The sequence below is a fragment of the Eptatretus burgeri genome, chromosome 11 (genome assembly GCF_056783735.1).
Source record: "Eptatretus burgeri isolate ZD-2024b chromosome 11, Ebu_testis_v1, whole genome shotgun sequence".
NCBI lineage: Eukaryota > Metazoa > Chordata > Myxini > Myxiniformes > Myxinidae > Eptatretus > Eptatretus burgeri.
In genome coordinates, this window is record NC_140971.1 from 16,210,751 (window position 1) to 16,233,547 (window position 22,797).

Genomic DNA, 22,797 nt, shown 5'->3' on the forward strand with positions numbered 1-22,797 from the left:
TTGATGCAACCCCGCTTTGATTGAACACCTGACCCTGACCCATTACGTTTATTATTATTATTATTATTCAATTTAATTTAGAATGGGATTAAAATAAATTCAATTCAAATCAAATGGAAGACCAAATGGGTACAGTCCTGCTTTGGAGTAAACAGAAAGAACCCAAACAAGCAAAAAGCAAAGATGACGTCATCAGGAGGAACCTGGATAGGATGCAAGTTTCAGCTGCTGCTTCTGTACCCTCAAACCCATCCAGGCACAGTCAAGTGAGCCTTATTAAAATAAAATAATAAAAAAATATAAAAAGAATGTATATAAAAAAATTAAGTAATTCTGGATGCCAGACAGACAATGTGTCCAATCAATTGAAATTTAAACCATGTTTTCCCCATCCCTACGAGATCATAAAGTGAAGTTTCATGTCGATTGATTAAGCGGTTCCAGAGAAAACATTATTTCATATTTTTGTTCAATTCAATATGGCTGCCAAACCATGTGACCTATCAATTATTCATTAACAAACTTGTACACCCATGGCTTGGGGAATATTTGTGTGAAGTTTCCCATCCATCTGTCCAGCCGCTCTGGAAAACATTTTTTATAGGTTTTAGGGTAAATCCAATATGGCTGCCAAACCATGTGACCTACGACATCATGTGTGTGAATCTTTTGTTCCTCGTGGATAGGGGGTGATACATGTAAAGTTTTGCCTCAATCTGTTCAGCCACTTCAGATAAGAAGATTTTTGAAGGTTTTCTGTTTTTTGTTTTTTAAACAATATGGCTGCTGAATCATGTGACCGAAGACGTAATCCAAAAAAAATCTGTGGACTTTTTTGTCCCGAGTCGATGACCCTCAAAAATACCATACTGATCAGATGTAGCGTTCTATATATGCAGTTATGACGCCATAACGAAGGCAACTATGACGTCATAAAAGTCCCTTATTCGCCATGAGGAATACTTGCTGTGTGCAAAGTTTCATTGTTTTCCTTGGTGCGGTTTGAGAGATAGAGAGATCCAAAGTTTTTTTCCCCTTTTACCAACATGGCGGCCACACCACGTGACCTATGATGTCATAATTATGAGTTAAACATTCTACGTGATATTTCGTCTCAATCCGACAAGCGGTTGCGGAGAAAAACACTAAAGTTCTGTGCAGACAAACAAACAGACAGAGACAGACAGACAGACAAACGGACCCAAGCGCAATACCCTCTCCTTCGGCGAGTGTAAAAATCCCTCCGAAAATCAGCTCTCACCGAAAGTCAAGCCTGGCCAACCCGTTCGTGAAATACTTTTCCCAAATACTTTTCCTTGAGACCCCACAAGAAAGTGGTGTCCATTAAATATCTTTGTTCCAAAATAAATGTGATACGAAAGGCCAACATACCAAAAATACTTACATGTGGTACTAGATGCATGCATACCAATATGTTGACATGTGGTGTGAAACACCTGCATGGATGGGAAGTTTGGAGCAAAGGATCTGAAAATTGTTTGTTCTCCTTTATTGACACATTTATGACCTGACAGCTTCTCCGAGCACTCAGCACGTGGCGAGAAACTCGAGAAAGAAAGAAAACCTCTTGTAAAAACTCTTCCTCTGTAACAATGTCACAGAACATGGTGTTTCCGTCCAATTGAAGCCGAGGGAATTGTCCGGTGAATGTCTCCTGTGGTTACTTCTAAGGGGTAGAGCTGGCCAGGCTCAAGGCAAAGAGGAAAAACATAGCCCTCCTGGTTTCACATCTTGGACGAGGTATGTTTGCTTTGGGTTTCTCTTTTTCACTCCCCCACAAGCCCTACCAAGCTCACACATCAGCCGCTGGAAACCTCCGCTTTGGCCGAGGATCCTGGATATACATCATGAGAGCCTGGCATAACAAGGTCTGCTTCCTCAGGCAGCCCTGCCATGAATAGTTCCCTCCGGGATAAAGAGGCCCTCCCATCATTGCAGATAAAAACTTCTTCTGCCGCTGCACAAAGTGTGTTTTTCCTGCACTCAATGTAATGTTGCCATGGGGATGGATGGTCTGCAAACTTTCTGAACAATGTTGTAGCCCTTCGGCAACAAGGCCTTGCTCGGCCTATCTGACGGTCCACTGAAGTCCTGTTTATATTTCAATGTTTCCTTTTTTTTCTTTAGCTTTACAAGACATGTTTTTGATCAGGAAGACCCCACCACCTCCCCCTCGATACGTGTGCATTATGCAACAGCAATACATTTGAGGTTTGTTCCCGTTGGTTGATTCTTCTTGCATCTGTAATGAATCTTCTTATATGGTTTGAAAATACATGAGTTAGAGCAAACTCTTGAGATACTTACAGTTTTGGAAAACACATCAGCGGACCTATGTTTTGGACTAATGTCATTACTCTGTCGAGTTTTCAGACTGAAGACCTCGTACTGACCGGTCGACCGAATTGGGCACTCCAGCAGTGACGACAACCTCGGAAGATGGAAGATGGATCTGAGAGTTGCGGAGTTGCATCTCAGTGCAGGACACATCGTAAGTCAAATGTGTGAACTAACTTTGGCGATGACGTGCTTACGAGGTCAATCTCAGGGTATATAAAATATGGCTGGCAAGATAGTTTAGAGATATGCTATCTAACCTGGGTTCGAATCTCGACCGACATATAAATTGTCATCCTGGTGTTTCAAACACAGGGTGATGCATTGATGTATGTGCCATCCATCGGAAGGACTTAGGCTACATGTTAAGTATGAAGAGTTAACTTGAGGGTTACTTTTGTCCGAAGCTTTGTCCGAGAGGGCTAGCTGAGGAAGCAGACCTTGTGATGCCAGGCTCTCATGATGTATATCCTGGATCCTCGGCCATAGCGGAGGTTTCCAGCGGCTGATGTGTGAGCTTGGTACGGCTTATGTGGGAGCGAAAAAAGAAACCCAAAGCAAACATACCTCGTCCAAGATGTGAAACCAGGAGGGCTATGTTTTTCCTCTTTGCCTTATGCCTGGCCAGCTTTACCCCTCAGAAGTAACCACAGGAGACATTCCCTGGACAATTCCCTCGGCTTCAATTGGACCGGAACACCATGTTCTGTAATATTGTTACAGAGGAAGACCCGTCCATCAGCAACTGAGTACGTTGGTGTACTTCGAAGATCCCATGGTGTCCTTGACATTCTGGATGAAGTGGTTGACAGCTACAAATGTTACCTGATATTGTAAGATCGGAGACAAGCGCGGTCTGTGCAACGAGCACGGAGACCATTTTCCAGGCCATTTCTACGGATCCAGTCATTAAGAAGTCAGTATGTCCACAAATTCTCAAGCTGTATTACGCAGTGCCAGTCATCTCAGCCAACATCCCAGTATAAGTCATTCATTGCTGAGAAGCGTGGAAAACGACCTAAGGTGTTGAAAAGAATGAAGTTTCGAATTTTTCTCCAAATTTTCATGAAATAAACAGCTTTCAAAAGTAAAGATGATGGGGCTGAACATGAGGTGTAAAGGTATTCATCACGCTCAAGCCCCATCATCAAAAATTTTTTCTCTCTTTAAAGTAGTTGAAAACCTGGAATATTTTACCCCCCTTTGCTCCCTCTGAAAAGCCAGGATAATGTGCCAGAGTGTGTAAAATGAAGCCTGGAAATTCAAAATTTCCTTGGGAGGCATGCCCCCTTAACCCCTGGCAGGACATGCTTCTGGCACATGCAGTGGTGATGGTAACCTTTTACAAGTTGCCCCACTCCTTAAAGTTTGGATGATGTTCCCATGTGCCTGAAAACATATTGTACAGGTATAAATACTGGGGGCTGATAGAATGGCCTAGATGTACGCACAATCACCTCCAAGCTGACTAGCCTGGGTTTGAATCCTGATCCAGCTATAAACTGCCATCCTGGTGTTTCACAGGTAGGGTCATTCATCAATGTGTGAGCCATCCCTTGGATGGACGTTAAACCGCACATCCCGTCTGCCAGCATAAGTTTGTGGACTTTAACACTTTATTGAAGGTGAACCAAAATCTACTGGACACAATATTTCCCCAAATCCCAACCATGTGTAGCAAGCCTTGGTTTTCGCCATTATTTTACATTCTATGATTTACCAATGCCTTATCACAGCTTGGACACTCATTATTGGATTCTCCGCCATTCTTACATTGTCTGTGCATCCCCAAGATTTTTCTTTATTCATATTTTATTATCACGGTTGATTCCAAGTTGTTGTAAAAACATATCTCACACCCTGCCATCAGATTTAAACGATGGTCATCTGAAGTCCTCGTTCTGCAAAACTTGTTTCCACATTTCAAGGGTCCCAGGATACCCGTTCTTTGCACCGACGTGTCTGGAGATGCTGTGCATTGACCGCAGTGATGAAAAGACTGCTGTTACTTACTGTACTGATGCTTACCTAACATTCCTTTGACTTCCTGAACTCCCTTGTCACACCATGGTGTTCTGGCTAATGTCGGAATGAACATCTGTTACATCTAACAATCTATCGCATGGCTTTCTTCCTTCAAGGTTATTCTGGATGATCTGCCTGATTACGAATCCCATCACCAGAGATCAGAGGTGCTAGGCCCCAAAATATTTTTTGACAATTCATAGGACGTGTTGACCTCTCCCTGGTCCTCTCTGCATTCATAATCCTGGATCTGCCTTTTGGGTTCAGCGTTGCTTGCGGTCTTCTATCTCGTGTTAATGTTCCCTGAGGGTTGGGCGAGGGTCGCTCGGAAGGTTGAAATCATCATGTTGGATTTGCCCACTCACTGACAGTCGACTATCATATCAATATCATATTCCTCTTCGGAAATCCTTTTACTCCATCCTCTGGGAATATCATGTTCTGAAATGTGAACAGCTTCCTACGAGTCTGTCCCTTCAATCCTCGGCTTTCTAATGTGTCTGTTGATGAAATATGCATAATAATGGAACTTAGACGAGTGTGGCCTTGAACAACACTTCGAATTGGGTACCCTGTGATCAAATACGTAACAAACTAGAACGACGCTCGGTAGAGCACATACCTCTGCAGGGCTGAACCGTTCACGATTTGTATCCCACTGATATGCCGGATCTGGATCCGGACCTGAAGCAAAATCGAGTCGGATTGTTCTTGTCTCCGAAACAACTCGTTCACCTAGTTTTGTCTTAACTCATCCACCACGTTTTGAAATGTCATGCCATATATGGTTTTGGGACCATCTCTCAATTTGAAGAATCATTTTAAGATGTTAAAATTCTGGTATCTGGCTCCGGATCTTCACTAAAATCTAATTGATTCGTCCTTGTCGCACAGCCAACATGCCCACCAAGTTTCGTCCGAATCCGTCTATAACTTCTTCAGATATCGTGCTTTTCAGTATAGCCTGGTGTTGGCTTAGCGGTTAAGATGGCTGGCTAAGGATCTTAGGGTGCTGTGTTCGTGCCCCTGTTGACCACTGAATTAATACCAGGTGGGGTTGACTCAGCCTGCCATCCTTCTGAGGTTGGTGGAAGGAGTACCAGTGTACAGAGGTAATAAGCATTCAGGGTAACCTGTGTCGGAGTGGTGACCCTTCCAGGACTGTACTCCTTGCCAATGAAACTGCCTTAGCAGCTCAATGTGCGTTATGGCACGAAAGGAATGGTATTATTTTTAAATTACCATACTGTGTCTCGATTTTGGCCCTATATCTCTCAATGGTGAAGAATCACTGAAATAATTTTAGTATCCGGATCCGGATCTTCACCAAAACCTGATCAATTCGTTGTTGTCACACAAACAACATGTCCACCAAATTTCATGCGAATGCGTGCATAACATTTTGAGATGTCCTGCTCACAGACAGATAGACAGACAAACAGGGGTGAAAACACATAACCTCCATCTACCTTTGGTGTTACAGGTAAAAACATGTCTTTACATAATACACTTTGAGCATGATCAGGTTATATAATAATTTCGAGGTGGGGGGGGGGAGAAATAAATAATGCTCTGATTTTATAGAAACCGTTATCCTTCCTGAACCAAGGTTGATGAATGTCTCAAAAAATATTCTCTGCAATAATAAAACATTCCGTAAAACGGCCGAAGAGATGGAAACAACGCACCAGTGAAGCGTTTGATGTCCTGATTCTTTTACAACTTGTGAAGAGCTAACTGAGCTGGCATTCCCCTTCGTTTATACAAATGATGTAAACGATAGGATCCACAAAACAGCCTCACACTCCCACATCGAATATGCTCATCATGCCTCCCACTACACGAATGGCCGAGCTTCACACTGGCTATGCAAATTGTACAACATCGTTAACAAAATCCAAAACATCACATGAAAATGGATGATTCATTGATTGTGACGCAAGCTGGCTCAATTTTGTGGCACGGCGGGGATTTCCACCTGAGCTCGTGTCCGTTTCCTGTACAACAGGAAATGTTGATGGACGCCCAAATATTCCAAAACTACACGAGAAACAGAAAGGGGGTGGCTTATTGGATCTCTCCACAGCCAACCATTGAGTTGATCCTTAGTTTCCCTCAACCTTAAAATGTGGCCTATCTACCTCCTTCTTCTTTCTTTAATGGTGGTAATTCTTCTCACGTTCTTATGGGGTTGGCCGGAAGGGGTGGGGGTGCAGATTTTGGCCCAAATCTTTCATGAAGTGGCTGGCCAGGTCTGACGTTCGACTAAGGTTAGGGCAGGAATTCGTAATTAGTTCATTGTGCTGACGATCGCTCGCCTTCTCTTCACTGAGGACACCATGGGATCTTAAAAGTTCACCAACCAATGCCGGCAGTCCGAATGCCCAGTTTAATGTCCATCCGATGGACGGCACACACATTGATGCATCGCCCTGCCTGTGAAACACCAGGATGACAGTTTATAGCTGGGTCGGGATTCGAATCCAAGCTAGACAGCTTTGAGGTGAGTGTGCATACCTCTAGGTCTAGGCCATCCTGCTCGCCCAAAATCCGACCTCCCTATCATTTACACAAAGGAATGCAAAGTCTTAGTCAAAGAACAATAAGAATAAGAGGTATTCATCAATTGATTGTTATCGGCTGACTTTAACTCGAAGCGGTTACAAGAAGTACCAGGACCGATGGCCTTAAACAAATGAAACAAACTTCATTCATTATTTAAAATAAGGAACCGGCTGGCGGTCTTGTCACTTCTCATAACATGTATGTTGATCATCATTCTGGGAAATGATTTTCACTGAATACTCATCAAGGAGTACATGATTCATTCAACTCCCTGCTGGAACGTCCAAAACCCCTTTCATTATAAGCTGTCCTTTTGCAACGGAGAAAAGGAAAAATGAATTGCTCACGTCAAGGAGCGGTTGCGGCAGGAAAAGCGCACTACAGCTTCTCCATCGAGGGACGCCGTTCAATTCAAGTCCCCGAGGATCATTGGCATTGGCCTAAGACGACAGGTGGCAGCCTCAAGGCTCATTGTCGCCTTATTGCTCTGGTCTCACACCCCTCCTCCTCACAGCAATTTTCCTCTTCCACCACCAACAAACTCTTTTACCCTGTTCTCTTTGTGGGCATACAGATAATCTCCTGTCTTGAAGTTATTTGTGCACTTTCCATGTCACCTCTTCTCTAGCCCCCCTGACCCGCTCCCACTTCTCTCCCCCACCCACCGTCACCTTCTTGGTTCGTCGACCCACAGATCTTTCACGGGGAAAAGCCCCTTAGAAATCTCTTATAATTGGTGGTCGTAAATTAAACTAGAACGACACTCGGTAAGAGTGCGTACAGTGGCCAGCAAAAGTATTCACCCCCGAACACTAATGCCACATTGAGATGAATTACAAATTATGCAGAAACAATTCTTCCAAATTGACTTTTTTATTTATAACTGAAGTGATCAAACTAAACAGTGTTTTGGTTGAAGGAGGTTACATGTCAGGAATACCTGTAAAAAACATGTACAAATCAAAATTCACTGGTTTAAAAACTATTCAACGCCTTAGGTCAGTACTTGGTGGAAGAACCTTTTGCAGCAATGACTACTGTGAGTATTTTTGGGTGTATATCTACCAGCTTTACACAGTGAGATAGTAGAAACAGTGAGATGGTAAAAAATAAATCCATTATTCACGTGAAAATTGCTCTTGTTCTGCCAAGTTTGATGAGGATTGTCGACTGGACTACAATCTTCAACTTTGTTGGACTGCAATCTTCAAAAATGTTCAATTGGGTTCAAGTTAGGACTTTGACTGGACCACTCAAGAACATTTATTTTCTTCTTATTCAGCCACTCCAATGTGGCTTTAGCTTTGTGCTTCAGATCATTGTCCGAATGGAATGTGAATCTCAAACAGGTTTTCATCAATGATTCTTCTTTACTTTACACTGTCCATTGTCCCTTCTATCCTGACAAGCTTGCCGGTCTCTGCTGATTAAAAGCAGCCCCAATACATGATACTGTTCGCCTTCTCATGAAGGCCACGAGCACGGCCGCGAGATGGAGCTGCAGAGTCGGCTCGACCAATCACCCGGAATTCAGATCGTACTTTTTCGGAAAAGTCCGAAGAGTACGGGTCCTTTTCAGACCGTGAAGCATCACTATTTCGGCCACGTGGTACAGGGTTATTTGCCAAATCTTCAAAATACCTAGAGGCCACGTGGCGATCTACTGAGTCTTCACACCCGAGATCCGTCGGTCCAAATGTCCCCTTACAGCCGTAACCGCTTTTACTATTTCTCCATCACGCAGCACGCTAAGTTAATGAAAGAAAGGACGAGGACGAGCCGAAACATTGAACAAATGGGATTTATTTATACAATAATGGGGGGAAACTAGGGAAGCATGCAAGAGGCAGAACTAAACTGAATATTAATAAGCACGTATGCAAGGTATATACAGCAAAATCACTTATACGATTTACTACTTGGCAGACGGGCCCATGGACACACACACGCACACGCACACACGCACACACACACCCAAAGATGACCGGACCAAATGGTCTTTATTGAGGCCTATCTCGGACCTGTCCGCCTCGTGCGGTCTTCACGCTGACTCGGTCCGGCGAGAGGTGAGCTAAACCCGGACAACGGCGGGCGACCCTTGCGGTTCCTGCGGGGACTGGCATTGCTCGAGCTCTCGGTCGTAGTGAGGAGGACAAGGACGATGTCGACCAAGACCGGCCAGACAGGCTCCCTGAGACGAGCGCTCCAGCAAGACGAACGCTCCAGCAAGACGAGATGTCCAGGTCGGGAGATGATCCTCTTGTGACCAGCTTCTGCCTCTCCTTTTATGCGCCTCCACCGGCTCGACCCCTCCCCCACTCGGCCCGCGGAGAATCCCGGAGCAGAGGGTTGTTCTTGGTCTCTGCTGAACTGTTGTAACGGTCATTTCTGTTGTCGTTGCTGATTTGTTTTCCAATAAAAATCCTAACTATAAAAATAAATCATAGCGCATGAACATTTAATTACCCATTAGACAAGGGAAAGGGAGCTATCTATAAAACACATACTTACCGATATAACTGAGCTATAGGAACCTGAATGTTTTGTGTGATAGGTTTTCCAAATCTGCAACAATACTGCCACCACCATGCTTGACAGTAGGGATGGTGTTGACTGGGTTATGTGCAGTGTTTGGCTTGTGACAGATGTAACGCTTTGAATTTAGACCAAAAAGTTCAATTTTTGTCTCGTATGAACACAAAACTTTTCCCCACATCCTGTAGTGTCATTAAAATTATTTTTCACAAACTCCATATGAGCTTTAAGATGCGTCTTTTTCATTAATTGCTTATTTCTTACCACTTATCCATGGAGACCAGCTTTGTGAAGGGAACTGGATATTGTTGATTGATGAATACTGACCCCCCCAATCTCGGACATAAAGCCTTGCAGATCTTTCAAAGTCATTGCTGTATTTACAGTGTATTCCCGAACCAGGTTCCTGCATCACCAGCTGCTGAGTTTGGATGGTTGATCTGATCTCGGTCGAGTCTGAATGGTATGATACGTTTTTCACTTAATGATGGATGTCACCATACTCAAAGTGATAATGAGTGACTGAAATCTTCTTATAACCCTCTCCTGAGCTGTGCTTCTCCACCACTTTGTCTGATTTCTTTGGGAAAGCTCCTTGGTCTTCAGATTTTCCTTGTTGGTTGACCAAGTGAGTTTCACCTTCAAACTCCTTGAATAAGTGGGGGAGCTTAATTTTTAAGTTGAACCACTGATCACATACAGGTGAAATCTATCACACTTATTTTGTAACCTTTCAAACAAATAATTTGCTCCTGAAGTGATTTGAGGTTAATTAGGCAAAGCGTTTGAATACTTGTGTAACTAAGAATCATCTGATTTTTCTCTGTTAATCCAACTCAGTCACATTTTATCTGAATTTTTTGCTTTAGCACTTTTGAGTAGTTTGTTAAGACTCCATATATTAAGTTTGATTTGAAAGAGCCATGAAAAAAGCTCAGGTGGCATCAAAATGTGAAAACATTGGAAGGGGTGAATACTATTATGGTTGTGGGGGTAGATGGAGAAATTTCATAGCGAACTTAGGATTGTATAGAGTTGCTTGGTCCGTGGACGTGTAGGAGACATCTCGATGTAAATTAAGTTGGGAAACTGTGAGCTTAAGTGTTACTTGTCAACACGCATGGGGTGGTGCTGTGTTAATTAGAAGGGATTAAGGCCAATTTCCCCCAGTATGTAATTGCCCCCATGACCTTCTCACGAATTACCTCACGTACGTTTCCCACCCAGAGAGTGGCTCAGCGCCATTTTTGGGTGCGTCTTCCCATGCAGGACAAAGCGGCTCGATCCCAAAGTTCAGTAAAAACCATCTCTGGATAAAGCTAAGTGCCAGAATAAAGGGAGGATTTTCTTTTGTTTAGTTTTCCCCTTGTCTGTATTAAAGTCCATGTGTAGAGGCGCCTCGACTTTTGGCTTTAATTTATCTCACGTTTATTATTACATTTTGAATTATAGACTTTTAAGTATTCTTCTATTTTCATGAAATCCCCATGTTTATTTTAAGTTGCTGGTGTCCATGTATCTGTTGTGGGTTCGAGTATAAACCTCTTGTGCTGGGCTTTCGTCGCTCCGCCAATGCCGTCTTGCCCCTCCTGCACGCGCCATGATCTTTGAGGATCATGTGTCTGCCTCCAAGGAAAACTGCTCAGCGATCCGGTCTGGTCAGTATTAACTTCCCGTCAACCACAATTGGGTTGGGGGGGTTAAGGTAACTGGCCACGGCCGCGACAATACCTTTGCAGGCCACTGTACCTCCACCAGGCTGAATAGTTTACATGTTTACAATAGTTTACAATAGCTGAATAGGCCGGATCTGAATCCGGACCTCAACCATCATCAAATCAGCTTGTCCTTGTCTCCTAACCAACTCATCCACCTGGTTTTGTCATAACTCGTCCACAACTTTTTGAAATATCATGCTGTACATAGTTGTGGCCCCATCTCTCAATTCGAAGAATCACTTAAAACTTTTCAAATTCTAGTGTCCGGATCTGAATCTTCATTAAAATCGATTTGATTCATCCTTGTTGCACACCCATGTCCAACAAGTTTTGTCTGAATCCGTCCACAACCTTTTGAGATACCCTGTTCACTGACAAACAGACAGGCAGACAAGGGTGAAAGCATAACCTCCTTCTGCCTTTGGTGGCGAGGTAAAAATGATGAATGATTAAAAACAGAGGTTAATATAATTTTTATAACTTCCATCCCCATAACTGAACTCACTAACACATCAAACTGAGAGTTCATAGAACACATTACCCCACGCAGTGTTTCGAAACAAGGACATGGGCATGGTCTGTCGGTGGAAAATTTGATTGTTCAAAATGATGTAAAATTCTGTAATTTTGTAAGCAAGTACTGCTAAGCAGAAGGGTTTTAAAAGTGCTAAAAAAGTGATTTGTGTTCTCTAGTATTCACGTAAATAATTGAATTGAAATAAAATAGTGATTTTAAGGGTCTTAGAAAAACAATGATGCAGAAGTTTACCACCGTTGATGTAGTGTCTATTACAACACCTTATTTAACACATTGCATTAATTCTTCCTTCCTGGTGTTTGTGTTCTTTATAACGTGCTTAGAAATGGTAAGTTTACTGTTGAGAATGATTTCAATTTTGCTTGACTGCCAGCCAGGCAGACGGAGTTAAAAAAAAACAAAAACATTATCTCACTCCTCTCTGTGCACGTGCTGTCGGGATGGATTCAGAGCCAAAGTACCGCTAAGTAACGGGTTTCTTTTCTGATGTGTGTTCAAAATGTGACATTCAATGGAAATGAAGTTGTTCCTTGATTATAAACTGACGTTTTTGGACAGACAGACATACAAGGTGAGCCAAATGCTTAACCCTGCTTTTTGCTTCAGAACACCGAAGGAGGGGGTATATTTATTTATTTATTTATTGAATACAAGGTCTCAGGCTCGTAATGGAGCTGTCACTCATACACACACATCGACATACACACAAGACGCATGAGACAACACAGGACTGTTAGATGAGACATACACAGCCACTGAGCTTTGGGGTGCCGTCACTTCTCTGGATAATCACTCCCAAGTACAAGAACACTTTTTTAAACGGAGCAGAATAAAATCAAGTAGGAAAGTGAATTTTTGTCAGATATATGCAACAAGAAGCAAGTATGTGTACTGACAACCAAGATCTCCTTTGCTATGTATGGGTGAAGGAATATGTTAGATGGCGCACCTCCGGCGGCTTCGAGACTACTCGACCAATTATCATCAAGCAACCTATTCCTCGGTGTAGAGATCAGTGGTACCAGTGATGTCACAACAATGGCACCACTTTTCGCACCCTGGGCCATTTCCCTCAGGAGGAATTTCCTCTTCCCCATGAATGCCAACCGATGGGGATTGTCCACGCTCTATCCTTCTTTTTTAGATGCTGAACATCAAGTGAGGAAGCAGCACGTGCCATATTTTATGTCTTTGGTACGATTCGGATGGGGATTAGTACCACCGACCTCCAAGACTCAGAGCTGATGTTACAACCATTACACCACCGAGGCAGGTAACACCAATACACCACTCTAACCATTAACTAGACCCATTCATATCGGCTAAGCACTTCAATCAGTTTCATTGTGGCCTGACAGGGTAACGTTTTTTTCGTATGCATGATCAAGGCTCGTAGAAGAGCTAGAGTTGAATAGAGGGAACAAAATAGAAGGGGGGAAACACTAACAGCAGAGTTGATGTGAGAGTAAGATCAAGGGGAGGGGGAGAAGGACGTGTGGAGGTGAACAAGGTGCACACAAGCTGAACGAAACACAGCAAGAAGAGGAAGGGGTAATCAGTGATGAACCACAAAAGGAACAAACCATGAACCGACACCTAACAAAGTAAAATAGATGGTTGGGGGCAGGAGGGGGACAATAACCTGGAAAAAGGAATAACTTAGAGGCATGTGTATGTGTGCTCACCTTTAAGTCTGTACTCTGTTGTCGTGCATGCAGGATGACCCTCAACCTGCTCAACTGCTTCAGCTTGGAACTTCTCAAGTAAGTCCATCAGCTGCACCTGATATGATTTTCCCACATTTGAGCTCATCTACGATGGAGTCGAGATGAGCTATTAAAGCCGTAATGATGTCCTTCAGTCAGTGCTTCCTTCCTTCCTTCCGTCAGTCTGTCCGTCCATCCATGGATCCATTAATATTTTTTTCGTTTTTTCATACTCCGAGGCAGCTCAACAGATCATTTTGAAACTCGACATGATGATTCATGACATCGATGTGAAAAAAATTAATGGAGCCCCTTTCAAAATTTCCATCCAGGTGGTGAGATAACTTGCCAATTAACTCAAAATGTAATCTATGTTTGTATTTCCATCACATATCGTGAGATTCCGTCATCTCAAGAGATGTTTCGTTGTTTAATTTAACCTCTTAATTACCCTCACCATAGCAGAGGGTATTACATTTGGGTCCATTTGTTTGTCTGTCTGTTTGTTTGTTTGCCTGCACAGAACATGAGTATGTGTATTAATTAGATACCATTGAAAAACCTTAAGACCCATGAAAACCCATGACCTCTAAGATCCTTAAGACACCAAAGACTCATTAAGATCCTTTAAAACCCGAAGATACTTTAAGACCCATAAGACCCTTTAAGACCCTTCAAACCACGAAGACCCTTCAGACCCTTCAGAACCCTAAGATCCTGAAGACTGACTCTTAAGACACCTAAGACCCTTTAGAACCCTAAGATCCTTTAGACAATTTCAAACCTTAAGAGCCTTCAACACAACTAAGACACTTTTATAACCATAAGACCTGTAACACCTTAAGTTTAAAAAGACCATTTTTAACCCTAAGACCCTTGAGTTCCCTAAAACCCTCCCAGACCCCTAAAAACATTTTTGTCACCGAATGCAGCCCAACTACAACCATACTCCATTGGGAGATGAGCATCTGTCCCACTTGGGACTATTCATTTCTGTCCTTTCCAGTTCAAGAATATGGAGTAAGCCCATCCAACATCTTACACCACTTATCTCTCAAAAATATGCAAATAAACAAAACAATCAAACCAACTTCATTCGGTGAAGCCTCCCAATACAATGCTGTTAATTTGTCAATTAACAAATCAAATCCCTCTAATTAATGTCCAGGTACATTGAGCTCTCCTCATGTCCTTGGTGTTGCATGTGATACACATGTAAAATCGTATTCCAATAACAATAATTCATTAATATTAACTTTTACTACAACACCCAATATCCCCAAAACTTGCATTTATAATCTTCTTCTTGCATATGTCAGTTTGGTTTCCAGGTAGCTATTATTTTGTTGGGGCACAACGATGCCACTGATGCTGTGCCCCTATCACCAGTACTCATTTCACCGAACTCAAAAGGATGACAGGCTGAGTCAACCCCACCGGCCAACCAACAACCCCTGTTGTTAATTCAGCAGCCAACAGGGTTTGAACTCAGGATCCTAAGATCACAACTAAGATCCCAAGCCAACCACCCTAACCACGAAGCCAACACCAGGCTTATTTACAATAATGGGATGTCAATGAGGCTAATCGACATTATAAACGAGTTTAATTGTTTTAATTAAAAGCAAATAGACTTTGCACCAATTGCATCTGGTGTTATAACCCCATGACTGAAAGTTGAACTATGTATAGGAGGCAAATTTGAAGGAAACTTTATCTTCTACAAAATAATTATGCTTGCTCAGCGTCTGATGTGATAGTTGACCTCTTGGCCTTTTGGCAGTTTTCTAGGGGGGTTCTATTACCTCTCTTGCTGTAATGCAAAGCTCAATGGGATAGCAGCATGTGTGTTAAAGGTCATACTGCGGCTTATCCTCATTGGCCAACCTCGTCAACACTTTGGCTACAGATTTATAAGTGGAGGCATGTTCAACTTGCGGGTGCTTTTGTAAATCGCAACAGCACAAGTCTTAACTTCGGCATCATGCCTGGTAAGTTTAACATTGATAAGGCAATATTCGGCTGGGAGATTGTAGGGATGAAGTCAAAAAGTTTGGTGTTTTTTTTTTAAATTTTGTCGTTATTTTGATTTTTTTGTAAATGAGATTTTTAAAATGGGTTTTTAAAAGTTTGTCGCGTTTTAAAAAGTTTGATGGGTTTTAAAAGTTTGTCGAGTTTTAAAAAGTTTGATGGGTTTTTCAAAGTTTGTCGAGTTTTTTTTGTTTTTTTTTTAATGAGATTTTTTTATGGGTTTTTAAAAGTTTGACGGGTTTTTTCTTTAAAGTTTGTCGGGTTTTTAAAAGTTTGTTGAATTTGAGCTGTGAAAAGTTTGTCGAATTTTAAAATATTTGTTGAGTTTCAAAATATTGTCGTCACAGGGGTTGTGGAGTTTAAAAAGTTTGTTGAGTTTCATGAGTTTGTGAAGTTGTAAAAGTTTGTTGAGTGAAACTTTCTTTTTCCAGATTGGAGTAATTTCACTCCGGCATAGTTTAAGGGTTTACGCTTTATTTTTAATTCTGCCTTAACTGTTTAAAACAGTTGATTGTATTCCTTTGTAAATTTTGACCAAGCTTCTTTATGGCTCTTTAGACATTACTGTTGAATAATGTTCCACAAGAGGGCGAACTTTACACACAACCAAGTCGATCATTCGTTGTATTAATGAGTACGCCACCGTCTCTCCGACTCGATGTTAATCTGGAGTGTACCTTCTGTTTCAATTTGCTGGTGGACTTTAAAGACCCGCCATCGTCTTTCACTTAGAATAGGCCATTGTGTGGTGATGCACTGAACAGATTACAAATTACTGCCCTGAGCCAGAGCACCAGGCCTGATGGAGTGGTGTCACCCCTCCCCTACCCTCCTAATGTTCTTAGCCAATGGAAACTATCATGACCTATCTTCCTCGCTGCTTAATCATGTTGTAAAAAGAATAAGTTCAGTCGTTCCTGTTTTTTTTTTAATGAGACTTGGTGGAACATCTCAGTTTAAACAAGGTCTCCAAAAGGTTGGTGAAGTGCTTTCCAAATTTCAATCTATTCTGGGCTAGTTTGTGAATGTATCGCTAGTCTAATGTATCGTTTGTGAATATAAATTGACATAGTCGATGCCACAACTAACTAGACCAAAAATGAAATATAAAATAACACAAAGCCACTGTATAAGGTGGGGTTATTTATGACCATGAATCCCTTGGTGTTCATATTTCCTAAGAGTCCATAAATAGCTAGTTTTCCACAATTTTCTTTTATGGTCAAAACATTTTTTCAAAACGATCAAGACTCTTGGAAGAGCAAAGTGATAAAGGGTAAACAGGCAATGTACTAGCCATCGGAATAGAGTTGGACACAATAAGCAAGGGAATGAAAGAGATAGAGATATGTATATATATATATATATATATATATATATATATATATATATATATATATATATATATATATATATATCTGATGAATTTATTCGGCTTTTTGTATTTAAATCAATGCCCATCCAGATTATCGGCTTGGCACTATCCATCACTGTTGTTTCGACCATTTTAGCCCAAAACCCTTCTGAATCGTGGGTCCAAAACCTTTGTAGTGTCTGAAGGCCCTACAATCAGGTTGAAAGAAAGAGGAGAGTGAGAAACCTGCAAGTTCAAGGGGTGGATAAATTGAAGTGACATGTTTGGCAGTGGGAGTATTCAAAGAGCAGACTTAGCTTTTGCATGCAATTGTGCTTTCAGCTGTCAGAATACACTTTTGCCATGAAAAACGAGTAGGAGATATTGACTGCTGTGAATCAAAAGAAGCTCTTACCTGTACGGGCAACATAACTGATTAAAACTGATGGTTGATTTTCACTTAGCTGTATCTGAAGCTGCAGAGCTTTGACTTTTGATCACGAGGTCTGTGCATTCAATTTTCCCTGTGTTGCTGATACTTTTTGTTGTTTTCAAGTATTTCAACTTTTTCTCAAATTCTGTGAAATCCCTGAGAAAAGTTCACAGGATCTGCTTGATGAGCATGTATCGAGATAGCTTAGCACTTCACTTCTGATGTCATCATTTGGCATTAAACACTTATGGTGTCATCATTTATCTGTTTCGTATTCCTCGCTAAGATTTACCGGTTCTGGTTTTTCAATGTAAATATCAGTCTGAGTTTAGTTTAAATTGGTATTTTCTGGAATTGAAACCGGTTTGCTTGGACTCCTGCCTGGCTGAACTGCATGTTCAATTCTCGAGACGAAACCTCTTAATATCAGGAAGTTATTGAAATACAGTCAAAAAGGATTAAAAATAGGAAGAGGAAAAGAGCATCCATGTAGCACCGTGTGGACAGAGCCTCGCGACTGGTTTATTCAGACGTGGACAACGTGCTTGCTTTGCATTGTGGACCCGGGACAAGATTTTGAGAGAGGTTCTTGATTTGTCTGGTACGTGTATGCTGTGTACTTGTGTTTCTTGTGTGTCGGCTGCATCAAGTATTTGTAATAGTGCTAAGGTGCAGGAATATAGAGTTTACTGTTGTTTGGACGGGGAAGTTTAGGATGATAAGCAGGTTGTATGGAACGCTTACATTCACTTGGTCATATCAAATATCAAACATTTGGGGGACATGATCAGATACATCCTGCATGTAAATTTACATACACTATCAGAATCTTGGTAAATAGATTTGAGAACCTTCAGTGAATCATTAATCACGTCGGTTGAGACTTTGGGGCTGAATGGACCTGACTCGTATCCCATTGCGATTGAATTTTCCCCAAACAGATCCAGCATGCCTGCAGTTTTGGTGCTCCAAGGAAGCTTTAGCTGCCTTGAGCCTGAGCATAGTTAGGTCAGTTGGACCCCATCATGCTGCTTGATAGAAAACAAGGGTTATGGGTGTACGGAGTTCATATTGTGTCATCCAAGTGAAAAGCTGGGAGGCAGGTCCACGGTTCTCGTAGTTGGTTAATAATCAACATTTTAAAATGTATGCACTCGTGAGGCCGCCTGTTTGTTCAAACATCGCAAAGCTCGATACCGCACAGGTAAGATACATCTGATGTCAATGAACGGCATATTTCTGCAGATTAAGTTTAGTGATTATTTTGTGATTGATTCCACCAGAAATTTTGAACTGTGCTCATTGTTTCTCAAGGTTCTACTCTTGTAACATGGGGATAGAACCTAAATGGTGGTTGTACATTCAAAGAGGTAATATTACAAACGTGGTCGTATTTTAACAGTGGACATATTGGTCTCTCTGTCATTTGTTTATGTTCTTTGGGTGGAATTTATTTTTGATGCAAAAGATAAAGGTCATTGGAACTCGTATAAATGGGCGTAGGGGTGTTGGTGTCCCATTGCAATTTTAGCAGTGTACTGTATTTCAAAATCCTATTGAGGTGAACTGGTTCTACCCAAACACTTGAGAGTTTTCCGTCTCACTTGAGTAATCTGACTCGTCCTCTGTAATACCGTAAACAACGCGTTTTCTTTTCACTACCACTGCTACTATTACAGCTACTTTAACGACCTTAATCATTTCCACCTTCTTGTGGAGTTAGCCGGAGAACATTTTTGATGCAACTCTTCGTGATCCGGCTGGCCAAGCCTAACATTTGACGAAAGGTGAGTGCGCACACCTCTAGGTTACCTGCTTGACCGAAATGCTGCATTTATAAATGACCCCTTCCATTGTATGCCTGGTGTTGGCTTAATGGTTAGGGTGGTGGGCTTTGGATCCTAGGGTCCTGAGTTCAAATCCCACTCAGCTGTTGAATTAATACCAGGTGGGGATGACTCAGCGTGTCATCCTTTCGAGGTCGGCAAAATGAGTGCCAGCTTGCTGGTATCCTGTGTCGGACTGGCGACCCGTCCAGGATTGTGCCCAATAGCCAAGGAGACTGCTTAGGCAGCACCAACGCTCTGCACAGAGTGTGGTCCCAATCTCCTCTTTCTCTCTCCTTCCATTGTGGCCAAGTTTGATAAATTGAGCTTGTACTGTGGTTCTGGTGGAAAGTCTGAAAATTTAGAGTTTCTGTCTGTAATTACAAGTACAAAATGGCCTGTACTGGTTTTGATCTGATGTTCTGCAATAAACTGGTCCTTGGCGAACCCAAGGACAATGGATTTCAAGGTTATATATTATGTTGACTCAGCAAGGACTGTTTGTTTGCCAATGTTTGGAAGGTTTCCAACTCACAATAGAGAATATTTAGGGGTGCATTTCCAAGATGATAAATTGCAGCAATTGGGTGATTTGGTCCACGTTCTATAATCTTTCGTATCAACCCACATATGAAATGAGAAAGGCACTCGGTTGAGCGCATACCTCCACCAGGCTGAACATTTTACATTTTGTAACTCAATAATAGGTCAGATCTGGATCCAGACCTCCAAAATCTAATCGGCTTGTTCTTGTCACCCACCCAACTCATCCACCAAGTTTTGTCATAACTCGTCCGTAACTTTTTGAGATATCGTGCTATATATTGTTTTTGTCCTATTTCTCAATGGTGAAGAATCAGTTTAAAAAACTCTAGTCTCTAGATTCAGATCTTCGTCAAAAGCTAATCAATTTGTCCTTGTCACGCATCCAACCTGTCCACCAAACTTTGTCTGAATCCATCCAAAACTTTTTTGAGATATCCTGCTCACAGACGGACAGACAAACAGACAAGCAGTCAGGGGTTACTGTGAAAGCATAACCTCTGTCCAGCTTCGGTGGATTTAGGTAACAATCAGCTCTTTGTTTCTCATTTCGCATTCCTTTTACAAATGCAGTTTAACTAGATTAGTCGGATTTGAATTTATGAAACAGAGCTTGGATATGAAACAGTGCTGGTTGATCTAGATTATAAAACTGTCGACACAAATACTTGCTTTCAACGTGGAGTCACTTCAGTCTTCCATGTAATTACATAGTAGCTGAAATAGCTGTTCTACACCTGGGGAAATCATAGTATGTGGGGGGAAGTTGAGTGGGTTGGGTCAGGGAGAAATGGGAGAGGGTTGGTGAAGGGAGGGGGGGAACATGGGGGTAGAAAGTGGAGTGGGGGAGATACCTGGTGAACCTGAGTTTGGGAGTGAGGATGGAAATTCGTGGGATTGTGGGAGGCTTGGGGTGTTGGGGTGGAGGAAGGTAAAAGTGCAAAACCATCATGGAGGAATGGACACACTCGATGCCAATTTCGAGCCCCTTCGTTCAGATGGTGTGGCCGGTGAATCAGAACATAAACGCACACCCACACACCCACACCTGAGTAACTATTTGTTAGAGTAGCAAAGTCAAAACGTGGTGAACGGTAGGAAATTGTTTTGATTACATGTACCGCAATGAAAATGAGGAACTGCAATGTCGACAGAGGATAAAATGCAACTGCGGAGGCCCTTGGACACCTCCATCGACAATCTTGAGGCTTTGTCCTTGGGATTTGTTTATAGTCATGTGAAAGCAGAGTTTCATTGGAAACACCCATCATTATAATGAGCTTTTGCACTAGTCTGTCTTATTATAATGGAGCGAACATATTTTGGTTACATATGTATACTTGTGACCAAAACGGCTTCTTCGTCTTCAAAATTTCTTGAACAAATTCTGCCATGTTGTTTATATGTGTCAAGCGAATCTAAGAAACACCGTTGTGACTGACCTGGATTTGTCAGCGCTAATTGTTTTGTTCAGTTGACTTGATTAATTGCCATCGAGATCGAGATATGGGCAAAAGGAAACATATGAAGTAAACACCTGCCGGAAGAGCAAGGTAAGCGGTGAGTTGGGGGCACGTTTGCTCTGTAAAGTTGGCAGTTTGAATTTTCCATGCAGTTTTTGATAAACTTGTGTTGACCTTCCTTTCCAGTTCTTACTGATCATTTATTTAAAATCACATAATTTGTGTTGAGTTCCTTTTTATTTATACGTGTTGGGTTCTTACTTCTGATTTCCAGCATATATTCAGTCAGAGCACAAAATATATTTGTCATCCTCCCCACCACCCCCCCCCCCAGCACCATCCACTGCAGGGATGTGTGGTGAGGCATGCAAAGTGCGCTGATCCACACTAGTGTAGATTAATGAACGTAGCTGTGGGCAGTGGTTTGCCAAGAAATTCAGGTTGGGAGGGTGTTTAACCCCAAAAATTTAAGTTGGGGTTGGGGGGGGGGATCTAGGGGCTATATAATACTTTACTGCAAGAGATCTAGGGGAGTGTTGAGATAATTTAGGGGGGGTGTACACCCCCTCTGGGGGGGGGGTATGGAAATCCGTGGCTGTGAGGCTGGTGTCTTACACTGTTAGCATCATGTCTCGGCAATTCTGCCACACGCATTGTTCAGTACATCCGGGAAATATATGCAGTGTTATTCAAGGTTGAATTATGTGAAAATATATAATTTTTCTGCTGGTTTATGCAGATATACCTGGTGTTGGCTTAATGGTTCGGGTGGTGGCCTTTGGATCCTAGGGTCCTGAGTTCAAATCGCACTCAGCTGTTGAATTAATACCAGGTGGGGTTAACTTGGCCTGTCATCCTTCTGAGGTTGGCAAAATGAGTGCCAGCTTGCTGGTATCCTGTGTCGGAGTGGCGAGGAGACTGCTTGTATAGGATTGTGCCCAAGAGCCAGGGAGACTGCGAAAGCATCACCAACGCTCTGCACAGTGTATGGTCCCAATCTCCTCCTCCTCCTCCTTCTATGTAGATGTATGCAGTCTTTGTAGGTTTATGTGGCTGAGGGCTGGGGTTGAGCATTGCTGGAGAAGCAGGACATCCTGCAAAACCATCCTTGGGAGAATGAACACTCTTGATACCAAGTTTGGGCACCATGTGTCAAAGGATATGACTGGTAACACACAGTAAGGGGGTAATGGGAGCACTCCTGGGGAAGTGGACACTCTTCGTGCAAAGTGTGAGTGAGCCCCATGGGTGAAAGGGTTTACCTGGTATATGTAAGCACACAAACATGGTATGGGGGTGTGTGAGGGGTTTGGGGTGATGATTGTAGTGCAAAACCACCCTGGCTGAGTGAACAGTCTTCGTGGCAAGTTTGAGCCCCATCTGTCAAAAGGTGTGGCTGGTGAATCAGAAGAAACGTACACAGTAGGGGGTGATTGGGGTAATGGGAGTGGAGGTAGGGGCAGGAGGTGGGGCAAAGTGCAAAACTATGCTTTAGGGGAGAGGACACCCTTTATGTTAAGTGTGAGTGAACCCCAGAGGTGAAAGGGTGTACCCAGTAGATAGATGGAAGCACACACACACACACACACACACACACACACACACACACACACACACACACACACACACACACACACACACACACACACACACACACACACACACGGTGGGGTGGGGGTGATGTGTGAAATATAGAATGTGT

At 42.4% G+C, this 22,797-nt stretch overlaps 1 protein-coding gene and 1 long non-coding RNA gene across 4 annotated transcripts in view; both read left to right on the top strand.

The window, feature by feature from the left end:
• Positions 1-1,170: 1,170 nt before the first annotated feature.
• On the top strand, positions 1,171-13,003 carry LOC147016569 (uncharacterized). Its single transcript, XR_015049095.1, has 3 exons — positions 1,171-2,232; positions 2,395-2,512; positions 12,884-13,003. It is a non-coding gene; the product is annotated as an uncharacterized LOC147016569 (long non-coding RNA).
• Positions 13,004-15,350: 2,347 nt separating this feature from the next.
• The window catches only part of LOC147016570 (long-chain-fatty-acid--CoA ligase ACSBG2-like), a 100,129-nt gene continuing 92,682 nt past the window's right edge, over positions 15,351-22,797 (top strand). For 2 of the 3 annotated variants that reach the window (XM_085845350.1, XM_085845356.1), the window contains exon 1: positions 15,351-15,436. In XM_085845350.1, the coding sequence (XP_085701476.1) occupies positions 15,430-15,436 (7 nt within the window). In that variant the 5' untranslated portion in view covers positions 15,351-15,429. Of the gene's footprint in view, positions 15,437-18,790; positions 19,051-22,797 lie in introns of those variants that run through there. The other variant, XM_085845352.1, reaches the window with a different exon arrangement.